We start from the raw sequence: 12,500 nt of genomic DNA on the forward strand, positions 1-12,500 counted from the left end.
CCCCTCTTCGTCTGTGTTAATTGAAACCGGCGTCACCAACCTTACCATCAATATCACAATTATCATCAACATTGTTAACACATTCTTTATAAGCTGCCCCGGGAAAGGCGGTCCGTACTTGAGCCTGAAGTCGACTTTATCGAAATCTCAGTGCTTGCTTGTTAAGCTTCGTGCGGCCAGCTTCGCGTAGTCGACTTCGCCCAGTTAAGAACAGGCTAACATAATTTGTATGAAAAGAGATCTCCAAATCGGCTTTGATTTCAGCAGAAAGTGCGGTCCAAATCAACATTGAATTTAGTAGAAGATGCGGTCTGTTCCCTTTCAGTTGGTGAAGCTGCTTCACCTCAAGATCCCCAGCAGGACGGGGATGGGGAAGCTGGTCTTCACCACCATCGACGTCTGCAAGAACATCGCCGACACCAACGCGGCCGACGTCATCGTGGGGCTGATATCCGCAGTCATCCTACTCGGAGTCAGCATCGGGGTCAACCAACGCTACAAACACAGACTGAAGATCCCCATCCCTATCGAGCTGATCGTCGTCGTTCTCTCCACCTTCGTCTCTCACTTCGCGGACCTCAAGAGAAACTTCGGGTTGGACGTGGTCGGGGACATCCCTCAGGGCATGCCGGCTCCGTCCATCCCTCCCTTCGACCTCATGCCCAGTATAATTAAGGAGTCCGTCATCACCGCCATCCTCATCTTCGCTTTGACCATCTCCATGGCCAAGCTGACCGCCAAGCTTCACGACATCACCATCGACGACAACCAGGAGCTGGTGGCCTACGGGATGTGTAACCTGGTGGGGGCATTCTTCCAGAACTTCTCCTCCAGCATCTCTCCTCCCCGGACTATGATGTTGAGCGCCATGAGGTCCAGGTCCACGCTGAACGGAGTCACGTCTGCTGTGTTCATCCTGCTGGTGTTGCTGGTCGCGGGGCAACTGTTCGTGTCGCTCCCTATCGCCATGCTGTCGGCTATGATCGTCGCGGCCATGAAGGATCTACTGTTTCAGGTGATTCACCCTACTATTACTCTGGCATTTCCCTCTCTAAGTCACAGTCCGTGCTCCCTCTCACTCCACTTAATGCTATCATCCCTCGGTAATAAAGTTTTCGAGTTCGAGTTCTCTCTCTCTCTCTCTCTCTCTCTCTCTCTCTCTCTCTCTCTTTCTCTCTCTTTCTCTCTCTCTCTCTCTCTCTCTCTCTCTCTCTCTCTCTCTCTCTCTCTCTCTCTCTCTCTCTCTCTCTCTCTCTCTCTCTCTCTCTACCACTCCCTGGTGCTTGCTAGACCTCTCTGTCTGTTTATGGAAAGTGTTCGTTTAGGTAGATAACGTCTTTTTGTGGTTATCGCTGGAAAGCATTTACAGACTAGACAGTTGGTTCCTGGTTCATGTCTCTTACACCATCGCGTTGCTATTTGCCATGATGGTTTTAGCTGTTACAAATCTTGCGCTGTTGCATGTATCGTGGCTTTGTTTTGTTTGATGGTAATGGTGGTGATAGTAGCATTATTATTGGTTGTTGCCATGCGGTACTAAATGTATATCTGCTGTTTCATGCGATGTTGCATTTTTGAGCCGGTGTGGTAGTGACAGCCAGTAACAGTAGTTTTCAAAGGAGTAGTTTCATTTACGATCTTTGATCCTCTTTTTTTAAGGCCGTTCCCAGTGTGTGACGCATATCTCAGAAATGTGTGCTGCCATTGTCACCTCCAGCCAATGTGATTTACTTGTTCAAATTGACAGGCTTGCTGATATTCTCAGATGACAATCCTGTTGAAATCGCTGAACATCAGCTAATCAATGTGACTTCATCTTGCAACTGACAACTGACCCCTGGTCAGTGTATGACACCAGAACAGGAATTTTCCCCAGTGCATTTCTTATTCCACAGGTGACAATCCTGAAGCAGCTGTGGTACATCAACAAAAGCGACTTCTTCATCTGGCTGCTGACGGCTGTGTGTAGCGTCTTTGGTGACCTTGACATTGGGCTGCTCGTGGGCGTGGTGGTTTCCATGGTGACCGTTCTGATCGTTAGTCAGCTGGCCAAGGGGACGTTGCTGGGGAAATCCAGCTACGAAGATCTCATCATAGACCTTGATCGCAGAGGGATCTTTCCTTTTCCTGGCGTAACGATATTTAGGTCTGTGTTTGCGAGGACGACAAAACGGATATTACTGGTCGGGGTGCATTGGAGGGGGTTGTGGGTGGGGGAGAATTTGGCGGAAGGATGGAGTAGGGTTAAGTTGGTGGTTTGTTGGGAAGCGAAAAATCAGATAAAGAGAGAGAGAGAGAGAGAGAGAGAGAGAGAGAGAGAGAGAGAGAGAGAGAGAGAGAGAGAGACAGACAGACAGAGAGAGAGAGAAAGGGAGAGAGAGAGAGAGAGACAGACAGACAGAGAGAGAGAGAGAGAAAGGGAGAGAGAGAGAGAGAGAGAGAGAGAGATAGAGAGAGAGGGAGGGAGAGAGGGAGAAAGAGAGAGACGGAGAGAAAGAGACGGACAGAGAGAGAGAGAAAGAGAGAGAGGGCGAGAGAGAGAGAGAGAGAGAGAGAGAGAGAGAGAGAGAGAGAGAGAGAGAGAGAGAGAGAGAGAGAGAGCAGACACACATATGTGCACGGGATGCTTCCATGTGAACGTTTATTTCAAGAACTTGTATATCTGTATCTTTCTGCAGTCGTGGGGATGTAGTGGTTGCTGTGTGTGTGTGTGTGTGTGTGTGTGTGTGTTTTGTGTGTGTGGGTGTGTGTGTGTGTGTGCGTGTGTGCGTGTGTGTATATGCATCTGAACACGTCTTCCTGATTGTCTATCAGTCAGTGTCTGTACATTTTGACGTACGTCCACATGTTATAAGTCTGGGTTTCTTCCTCGTCTAGCTTACTTTGGTATGTCCATCGGGTGGCTTACATGTGGACTGATACCACTAGCTTCTCCGGCTCCCTAACGTACTCTTTCTCTAACGTACTCTTTCTCTCCAACACCAGGTTTGAATCTCAGCTGCATTTCGCCAGTGCGGAGCGCTTCAAATCAGAGATGTACAGAAAGGTGTGCGACCCAACGACCAGCACGCGAAAAGACTGCTACGAGATCGATGTCGACGAGCAAACCGACACCGCCAGAGCGAACCTCCAGGCAGAGACCCACAAGACTCTTTCAGGCAGAGATGGTCTTGCCTTGAGCCCAGGGATAGACTTTCCGTCGAAGGACGTGGTGAATGACGTGGACCACCTTAGACCATCAGGCGTGGGCATAAGGAGAGAGAACAGTGAAGAGTCCGCAGTGGATAAGAGCATGGTCCAGGTCGTACCTCCTGACGTCCAGCAGGATGGAAAGGCCGAGGATGGACAGTTGGACGTCGAAGTGCATGGAGGTAAAGACGTCCAGGGGGAGGGGAGGCTACTCGTCCAGGAGGGTGAAGGAACAGACCCCGCCAAGCAGCACGACAGGACCAACAACGCCCCCCTGGCTATCGAGAAGGACGACAAGACGGCCTCGTTGACCACAGTGCCCATGGCGCCGGACTCGCTGAGCGACATCAGCCACGTCATCTTGGACTGCAGCACCATGACCTACATCGACATCACGGGCGTGGACACGCTGCACCTCATCATCACGCAGTTCTCTAGGGCCGGGGTGTCCGTGCTGCTGACCGACATCCCGCCCACCACACTGGGCATCCTGACCAGGGCCAAGTTCTTCGAGCACGAGGACCACCAGCGCGTGCACCACAGCGTGCTGGACGCGCTGATCGCCATCCGCGCCACGAGGAGCCAGAGGAAGAGCACCAGGAAGAGCTTTGCTGACTTCGGCACCACCTTGGAATCATGAACACTCTCGAACCTTCCTTACCAGTAGCCACCAGGAAGAACTTTGCTGAAATCGGCACCACCTTGGAATCACAACAACTCGCAAACCTTCCTTACCAGTAGCCGAAGGAAGAGTTTCAGGCAGAGCTTTGCTGAGGTCCACACCACTTTGGAATCACAACAACTCGCAAACCTTCCTTACCAGTAGCCGAAGGAAGAGTTTCAGGCAAAGCTTTGCTGAGGTCCACACCACCTTGGAATCACAACAACTCGCAAACCTTCCTTACCAGTAGCCGAAGGAAGAGTTTCAGGCAAAGCTTTGCTGAGGTCCACACCACCTTGGAATCACAACAACTCGCAAACCTTCCTTACCAGTAGCCGAAGGAAGAGTTTCAGGCAGAGCTTTGCTGAGGTCCACACCACTTTGGAATGATGCTGATGATGTGTAGACTCAGGCATGGGAACTGGAATTCGTAAATTGTTCTGAAAGTGGCCCAAACCTCTTTGATAACAACAAAGGTCTGGGTCTAAAACTACCAAAACTGTGTATAACTGGTGCTCAACAACAAAAGTCTGATTTCAGCCAAAAGTCAGAAGACTTCCATGCGTGTATAGTAAAAGCGGACGTCATATAAACCAGTTTTGAAGGTTATCCATGCGTGTGGTATATCTGCTGTGCAGATCCATTAGCAATCTATCATTTAGATTTTGTTGTTGTTGCGATACTGCTGTCCTACTCACCATATTGTTGAGGCATGCAAAAACAAAAACAAACAAGTCGCGTAAGGCGAAATTACTACATTTAGTCAAGCTGTGGAACTCACAGAATTAAATTGAACGCACTACATTTTTTCACAATGACCGTAGTCCGCCGGTAGTGCAAAAGGCAGTGAAAGTGATGAGCCTGTTACGCGGTAGCGGTTGCGCTGTGCTGCATAGCACGCTTTACTGTACCTCTCTTCGTTTTAACTTTCTGAGCGTGTTTTTAATCCAAACATATCATATCTATATGTTTTTGGAATCAGGAACCGACAAGGGTACCGGCACGGTTGGCCTAGTGGTAAGGCGTCCGCCCCGTGATCGGGAGGTCGTGGGTTCGAACCCCGGCCGGGTCATACCAAAGACTTTAAAATTGTCAATCTAGTGGCTGCTCCGCCTGGCGTCTGGCATTATGGGGTTAGTACTAGGACTGGTTGGTCCGGTGTCAGAATAATGTGACTGGGTGAGACATGAAGCCTGTGCTGCGACTTCTGTCTTGTGTGTGGCGCACGTTATATGTCAAAGCAGCACCGCCCTGATATGGCCCTTCGTGGTCGGCTGTGCGTTAAGCAAACAAACAAACAAACAAACAAACAAACCGACAAGGAATAAGATGAAATTATTTTTAAATCGATTTCGAAAATTTAATTTTAATCATGATTTTTATATTTTTAATTTTCAGAGCTTGTTTTTAATCCGAATATAACATATTTATATGTTTTTGGAATCAGAACATGATGAAGAATAAAATAAAAGTAATTTTGGATCGTTTGATAAATAAATAATTTTATTTACAATTTTCAGATTTTTAATGACCAAAGTCATTAATTAATTTTTAAGCCTCCATGCTGAAATGCAATACCGAAGTCCGGCCTTCGTCGAAGATTGCTTGGCCAAAATTTCAATCAATTTGATTGAAAAATGAAGGTGTGACAGTGCTGCCTCAACTTTTACAAAAAGCCGGATATGACGTCATCAAAGACATTTATCGACAAAATGAAAAAAAATGAAAAAAAAAACTTGACTAAATGTAAAAACTGGTTCCACATTTGTCAGGAATGTTGGTTTGCTGTTGATTTGAATGCCAACGTTGTATGATGAAACTGTGAAATTATTTAGTTTTGTTCAAGTGCACGAGGTATGCTGACCAGAACTCCTACTGTGTGACACTGTTTAGTTGGATTACACGGATACTGTTTGCTTTTGATTGTTGACGTCAATGTGGCTTAGCTTACAAATAAATAGTTATGGCACATTTTAGTGAAAAGAAAAAGGTACAACGAACAAGTAAAAATGAGACAGCAATAACGAAATGTTATTTGTAAAATATTTATTCTTTTTTTAAACTTCGCTGTTTTCAAAATATATACAACTGCACCAGTTGATAAAAACGTCTGTGGCCAAATATCACTGAATCAGACTTTCAAAACACAAACACATTTTGTCAAAGGTATCATTGAAACATGAAAAAAGAATGTTTTATACTTGAGTTGTTACTTACACGGCTAAAGAAAAGTAATATTTATATGAAAACAAGAAAAGATCATATGTAATGGCAGGGGAAGTAAGCATGAGCTACAAGCGGACGAACGGATGCAGATTGTTCCCCTTGGCACTTGAGAATAAACTTCGGAAAATATTGACAATAGAGATAATACATATTCTTAAACACACGCAATGAAGACTACAGATAAGGAACAAATACAAAACCATTTCAGTGGACTAATGGATCAAACAGGTGGTCGACGAACAATAAAGCAATAAACAAATGAAATGAAATAAAAACTCTTGGGGTTCTTTTCTGTTGCAACTCCCCAACAGAATTCAGTTGACAAAACTACCTAAAGAATGAAATCGCACATTACAATAAAATGAAACAAAAGAAACAAATGAACTTATTGGTAACTTTGTACATGCACACTACGTGAATGATAATAAAAACGGGAAGCACAAGAATTTTTTTTTTAACCCATGCAGATACATAAGGGCAAATGGAAAAAAAAAAAGTTACTTGAGCAGGACGGTTTTCAAGATCTGGAATGTTTCGTTGCTAGTCGCATTATACAGTAAAATGATTCTTTTTATACGCGTGGCCGTTTCTGTGTGTGTGTGTGTGTGTGTGTGTGTGTGTGTGTGTGTGTGTCTCTCTCTCTCTCTCTCTCTCTCTCTCTTTCTCTGTCTCTCTCTCTCTCTCTCTGTCTCTCTCTCTCTTTCTCTCTCTCTATCTATCTCTCTCTCTCTTTCACTCTCTCTCTCTCTCTCTCTCTCTCTCTCTCTCTCTCTAGCTCTCTCTCTCTCTCTCCTTTTCTCCATTGTTTTGTTCTTTTTATAAAGAAAGTTTTTCATGACGAGGAACACTGGTACTTCTCTTGGTCTGCCTGTCCGTCCGTCCACCCGTCTGTCTCTTTGTCTTATTGATTTTTTTTAAAAAACGTATCCTTTATTCAGATGAATACTGTTAACACTTGCTCTTCAACTATCAGTTTATCCCTTGCCTTGGTTCAATATGTACAACGCACAGCAATTTGAAATTGACACAGCCAATAGCGGAAAACTGAAAAGCACCGAAGACAAATAATGCAGAAAAGAAGAAACCCTTTGCGTTACACTGAAATTATCGTCACATCCTGATTACTATATTAGCATATTCATCGTGCCGAAACCGCTCCGATGCATCAAAGACAGAATAAATAAACTTTCTTTGTCACATCCTGACGACTATACTGTGATCGCGTTGTAACCGTTTTAAGGCACAAAATACAGAGTGGATAAACCGTCTTCGTGACATCCTGGTAACAATACTCTCATTGCGTCCTAACCGTTTTAAGGCACGAAAGACCCAGTAGATAACCCGTCTTCATGACATCCTTGTAACAATAATCTCATTGCGTCGTAACCTTTCCAGGGCATCAAAAACAGAGTAGATAAAACCGTTTTCGTAACATCCTGACAACTATGTATACTCTCTTCGCGTCGTAACCTTTTCAGACCGAATAGAACTGTTTGACCATCGAAAACTTACCCCCGAAACCAGCGCAGGGCTAGTGTAGCTCCCACAACTTCATATGTACTACAACCCTTTTCAAATTTCCCAAATCGTCACATCATGACAACTATACTCTCATCGCGTCGTAACTCCTCCAAGGCGTCAAAGACAGAATATATAACTTTGTTCATCCCCCACTTATCCCCAAACTCATTTGAGCCAGTGTAGCCAGACACAACACATTCAGTTTTACAACCCTTTTCATAATCCTCAGATCGTCACATCCTGATGATTATACTCTCATCGCGCCGTAACCTCTCCAATACGTCAAAGACAGAGTAGAAGACCTCCATCCCAAAGTTATCTCCGAAATCCACACGAATCTATAAAGGCACTACAACTTCATTATGTACCCTTTTCTAATTTCCCAGATCGTCACATCCTGACAACTGTGCTCTCAACGTGCCGTAACCATTTCATGGCGTCAAAGATAGAAACTGTGTTCATCCCCATCTTATCCTCGAAATTCGCACGAGCCAGTGTAGCCAGGCCATACAATTTCTTTACTACAACCCTTATCATTGTCCTCAGATCCTCACAGCCTGACAACAATACTCTCATCGCATCGTAACCTCTCCAAGGCGTCAAAGACAGAGTAGAAGACCTTCTCCGTCCCAACCTTGTCCCCGAAACCCGCGCGAGCCAGCGTGGACAGTGTCGAGGCAGGCACCCCGGCCAACCACACCTCAACTCCAGCACGTGCAAACTGTGTCACCATCAACTGCAGCATGTCTAGACCGGACATGTCTATGTAGGTCATGGCCGAGCAGTCCAAGATGAGATGGTGCAAGCGGCTGAAACTCTCCCCCTCTCCTTCTTCCTCTCCCTTCCCGTTCGCAAAGCTCACGTTGTCGATGGCATCGACCGTGGTGACCTTTTCTGGTTGTTCGGTGGTGTTGGGCTTTTCGACTTGAGTGTTGTGGAGATCTGAGCCGTTGGATTCATCGAGGCTGACCTTGTTGGGATTGTCAAGGTCGACCTTGGAGACGTCAGGGATGACCATCTCACGTTTGTCTTTCCGGGGGCTGGTGGTGGGGTTCATGACCAGAGAGAATAGCTGATTCTTGAATCGCTCCTGGCTCGCGAAGTACAGTGCGGATTCGAACCTGTGAATTGCAAAGAGAGAATTTTCAGGGGGCAAATTTCTATTTCAAAGTCGGATAACGTTTTAAAACAGAGACATGCACGCACGCGCGCGCACACACACGCACGCACGCACACGCACGCACGCACGCACGCACACGCACGCACGCACGCACGCACACACGCACGCATACAAAAAACCTTTTTCTATCCGACTATAAAGCACACACACGCACGAATAAAAGCAATCTCTTCGACACCACACACACACACACACTCTCTCTCTCTCTCTCTCTCTCTCTCTCTCTCTCTCTCTCTGACAGATTTTTCGTCTCTCACTCGCCCAATCTCCATGCAATCGCACACTTTTTCACGTACCTAAAGATCTTAACACCTGGCGGTGCACTGACGCCTTTCCGGTCAAGGTCGACAATCACGTCTTCGTTGTTAGCCTTTCCGAGTAGTGTCCCTTTGGCAAGCTGGCTGACAACCAACACCGTTACCATAGAGAAGACCACGCCCGCCAGTAGGCCAATGTCAAGGTCACCGAAGACGCTGACGAAGGCCGTCAGAATCCAAATAAAGAAGTCTGGTTTGTTGACGTGCCAGAACGGTTTCAGGTTGCGTATCTGAATGTTAAAAGTAGATCAATTGATTGACGACCATTAAACCTATTTCATATCGACTTTTGTCTTGACTGCCTACTGGGAACGAAAAAAAGACAAAGAAACAAGCAAACAAACAAACAAATAAACAAACAAAACCCCACATCATCCGTAAATCCAGATCCTTTATGGCCAGGCTAATGACAACACTCAGCATTATGGCTGTGCTGTGCTGCAGATTCCGAACAAAAAGGGACTCATCTATTGAGTCAGAGAGTACAACTATCTAAAACTTGCTTTAAATGACATACTTAATTATTATACTAATATTCAATAGTATTTTATACTCTGTATTCAATCGACGCAGAAACATCAAACTACCAAAACACAAACGAATCTTCATTACCTGCAGCAACAGATCCTTCATCGCGACGATGATCATTGCCGCCAGCATAGCGATAGGGAGCGAGACGAACAGCTGCCCAACCACCAGCAACACCAGCAGGATAAACACAGCAGACGTCACTCCGTTAAGCGTTGACTTGGACCCCAGAGAGCTCAACATCATGGTGCGAGGGGGGGCGGTGCAGGAGGGAAAGTTCTGGAAGAAGGACCCCACCAGCTGACACAGACCGTAGGCCACGAGCTCCTGGTTGTCGTCGATGATGACGTCATGGAGCTTGGCGGTCAGTTTGGCCAGAGAGATGGTCAAGGCGAAGATGAGGATGGCGGTGACGAAGGCGTCAGTGGCCACCCTGGGCAGACTCTCCATGCGAGGCAGAGACGGAGCCGGCATACCCACGGGAACATCCCCGACGATCGCGATCCCGAACTTCTCGTTGAGCTTGGCGAAGTGGGAGACGAGCGTGGAGAGGATAACCACGATGAGCTCGATGGGGATGGGGATCTTCAGCTTCTGTTTGTAGCGCTCGTTGATGCCCAGTTTCACCGCCAGGAGCACCGCCATGCAGAGGAGGCCCACGATGAGGTCAGCCACGTTGACGTCACGGATGTTGCTGAAGATGTCGATGTAGGTCAGCACCAGTTTGCCCAGCCCCGTGCGCATCGGTAGCTTCAGGTGTAGCATCTTCACTATCTGAAAAGAGACGGAGAGACAGTTCAGTAAAAATCAAAATAAGTGAACGTCAATTCTAGAATAACTTATTAACAAAGAAAAATAGAGAGACAGGGACAGAGATAGACAGCCACCAGCCAGCCAGACAGAAACAGCTAGACAGACAGATATTTTAGTCTCTTGCTATCAGGACAATCTTAAAAATAAAACACCTTAACCAAAGTTAAAACACATATGTTTTCTTGCTGTTATTGTTAGCAACGCGTGTAAAAAGACACGTTTATGGTGTTAAAGACATCCGATACCGATACATGCACAGCCTGGCGGTAACCTTACGATTAATTTTCTTCTGCTGGTATGACGAAGTCACCGAGACAGAATTCTTTCTCGAAATTTCCAAATCTTTGTCAGTTCTTGGGAGAAGGGACCGAATGTTTTACTTGACGTCACGATACGCACAAAGATGTCTTCTTCGACTTTGCTTCGCTTATTAAGTCAGAGATGTCACACGGTCTAGAAGAGAAATCTTGGTTTGTTTAGTCGCGTTTATTTGTCATTAATGAAAGTATTCATGACTTTCAATGCAGACGCCCACCTGGCTAGTAGAGATGTGCACAGCAGCGGCGAAGGTAAAACCGCCGATGAAGGACTTAGCCAGGAAGTTGGTGATGAACCCCAAGCGTAAGATGCCCATTCCAAGCAGGATCAGACCTCCGACGAAGCATGACGCCGCTGCAATGCCTACCTGCACACAATCAAGAATTCTCGGAAATAAGACAATTAAAGCGTTAGGGGTTGGCACACAGAGACGATTTAACTTGCTCGTCACAATGGCAAAAGCTGGTGGGTTTTTTAAGTTATCCCAGCCCTGATCTTATCTCTGTGTAGTCTTTCTATTCAGTACGTGATTAACATTCACCATCAAGACGAAAGTCCAGACAATTGCAGTTCCCTTCTCCCCCCCCCCCCCCTCCCCTACTTCTCCTTCTCACCATCATTGCCTTTCTTCTCCTCTTCGTCATCGTCAGCATCATCACCATCATCGTCCTCTTCTATAGCATCAGTGTCGCATTCTTTGTTCTCGCCACCCTTACTGTAACACTCCTTCGTATCATCATCACCACTACCATCATAGCCATCAAGTACACCACAATTACCATCTCCACCAAAACCACAATTTTCATTAGAACCCCATCCAACATCACCAACACCTCGACCACCACCACAACCATGGCCACCCCACTCTCTATATCCCCTTACCTTGTACTCTAGAAGCTCCTCTTCAAGGCAGGCACCAAGTGTTCAGTCTCTCGCTCCACCAGACCAGACTTTCTATTCCCCCTAACCTTGTACTCTAGAAGCTCCTCTTCATGGCAGGCACCAAGTGTTCAGTCTCTCGCGCCACCAGACCAGACTTTCTATTCCCCCTTACCTTGTACTTTAGTAGCTCCTCTTTGTGGCAGACACCAAGAGTTTAGTCTCTCGCTCCACCAGACCACACTATCTATACCCTCTCACCTTGTACTCCAGAAGCTCCTCCACACTCTCTATATCCCTCTCACCTTGTACTCTAGAAGCTCCTCTTCACCCAGCGTCTCGTTCACCCCCAGGGCAGACACCAAGTGTTCAGTCTTTCCCCTAGACCAGACCAGACTGTCTATATCCCCTTACCTTGTACTCTAGAAGCTCCTCTTCATGGCAGACACCAAGTGTTCAATCTCTCCCTCCACCACACCATTCTTTCTATAACCTCTCACATTGTACTCTGGAAGCTCTTCATGGCAGACATTAAGTGTTCAGACTCTCGCTCCTTCAAACCAGACTTTCTATACCCTCTCACCTTGTACTCTAGAAGCTCATCCACACTCTCTATATCCTCTCACCTTGTACTCTAGAAGCTCCTCCACACTCTCTATATCCTCTCACCTTGTACTCTAGAAGCTCCTCTTCACTCAGCGTCTCGTTCACCCCCAGGGCAGACACCAAGTGTTCAGTCTCTCGCTCTACAAGGCCAGCCGTCAGCAGGGCGATGACGGCGTTGCTTCCCATGGACACGTGCGGGGAGGTCCCGAAGAGGAGGTACACGAGGATGGGGAAGAAGGTGGTGTAGAGGCCGTGGACAGGC

At 46.6% G+C, this 12,500-nt stretch overlaps 2 protein-coding genes across 4 annotated transcripts in view; one reads left to right on the plus strand and one right to left on the minus strand.

Moving 5' to 3' along the window:
- LOC138971506 (prestin-like) overlaps positions 1–6,031 on the plus strand; it is a 10,089-nt gene extending 4,058 nt beyond the window's left edge. For both annotated transcript variants that reach the window (XM_070344251.1, XM_070344252.1), the window contains 3 exons: positions 326–1,015; positions 1,896–2,146; positions 2,986–6,031. In XM_070344251.1, coding sequence (XP_070200352.1) covers positions 326–1,015; positions 1,896–2,146; positions 2,986–3,829 — 1,785 coding nt within the window. In that variant the 3' untranslated portion in view covers positions 3,830–6,031. The remainder of the gene's footprint in view (positions 1–325; positions 1,016–1,895; positions 2,147–2,985) is intronic.
- A 790-nt stretch (positions 6,032–6,821) lies between these two features.
- LOC138971507 (prestin-like) overlaps positions 6,822–12,500 on the minus strand; it is a 43,323-nt gene continuing 37,644 nt past the window's right edge. For both annotated transcript variants that reach the window (XM_070344254.1, XM_070344253.1), the window contains exons 3-7: positions 12,302–12,500; positions 10,971–11,120; positions 9,707–10,396; positions 9,074–9,324; positions 6,822–8,718 (exon numbers count right to left, since the gene is read on the minus strand). The exon at positions 12,302–12,500 is cut by the window's right edge and continues 117 nt beyond it. In XM_070344254.1, the coding sequence (XP_070200355.1) occupies positions 8,148–8,718; positions 9,074–9,324; positions 9,707–10,396; positions 10,971–11,120; positions 12,302–12,500 (1,861 nt within the window). In that variant the 3' untranslated portion in view covers positions 6,822–8,147. The remainder of the gene's footprint in view (positions 8,719–9,073; positions 9,325–9,706; positions 10,397–10,970; positions 11,121–12,301) is intronic.

This window comes from Littorina saxatilis, linkage group LG7, assembly GCF_037325665.1.
Source record: "Littorina saxatilis isolate snail1 linkage group LG7, US_GU_Lsax_2.0, whole genome shotgun sequence".
Classification (NCBI taxonomy): Eukaryota; Metazoa; Mollusca; class Gastropoda; order Littorinimorpha; family Littorinidae; genus Littorina; species Littorina saxatilis.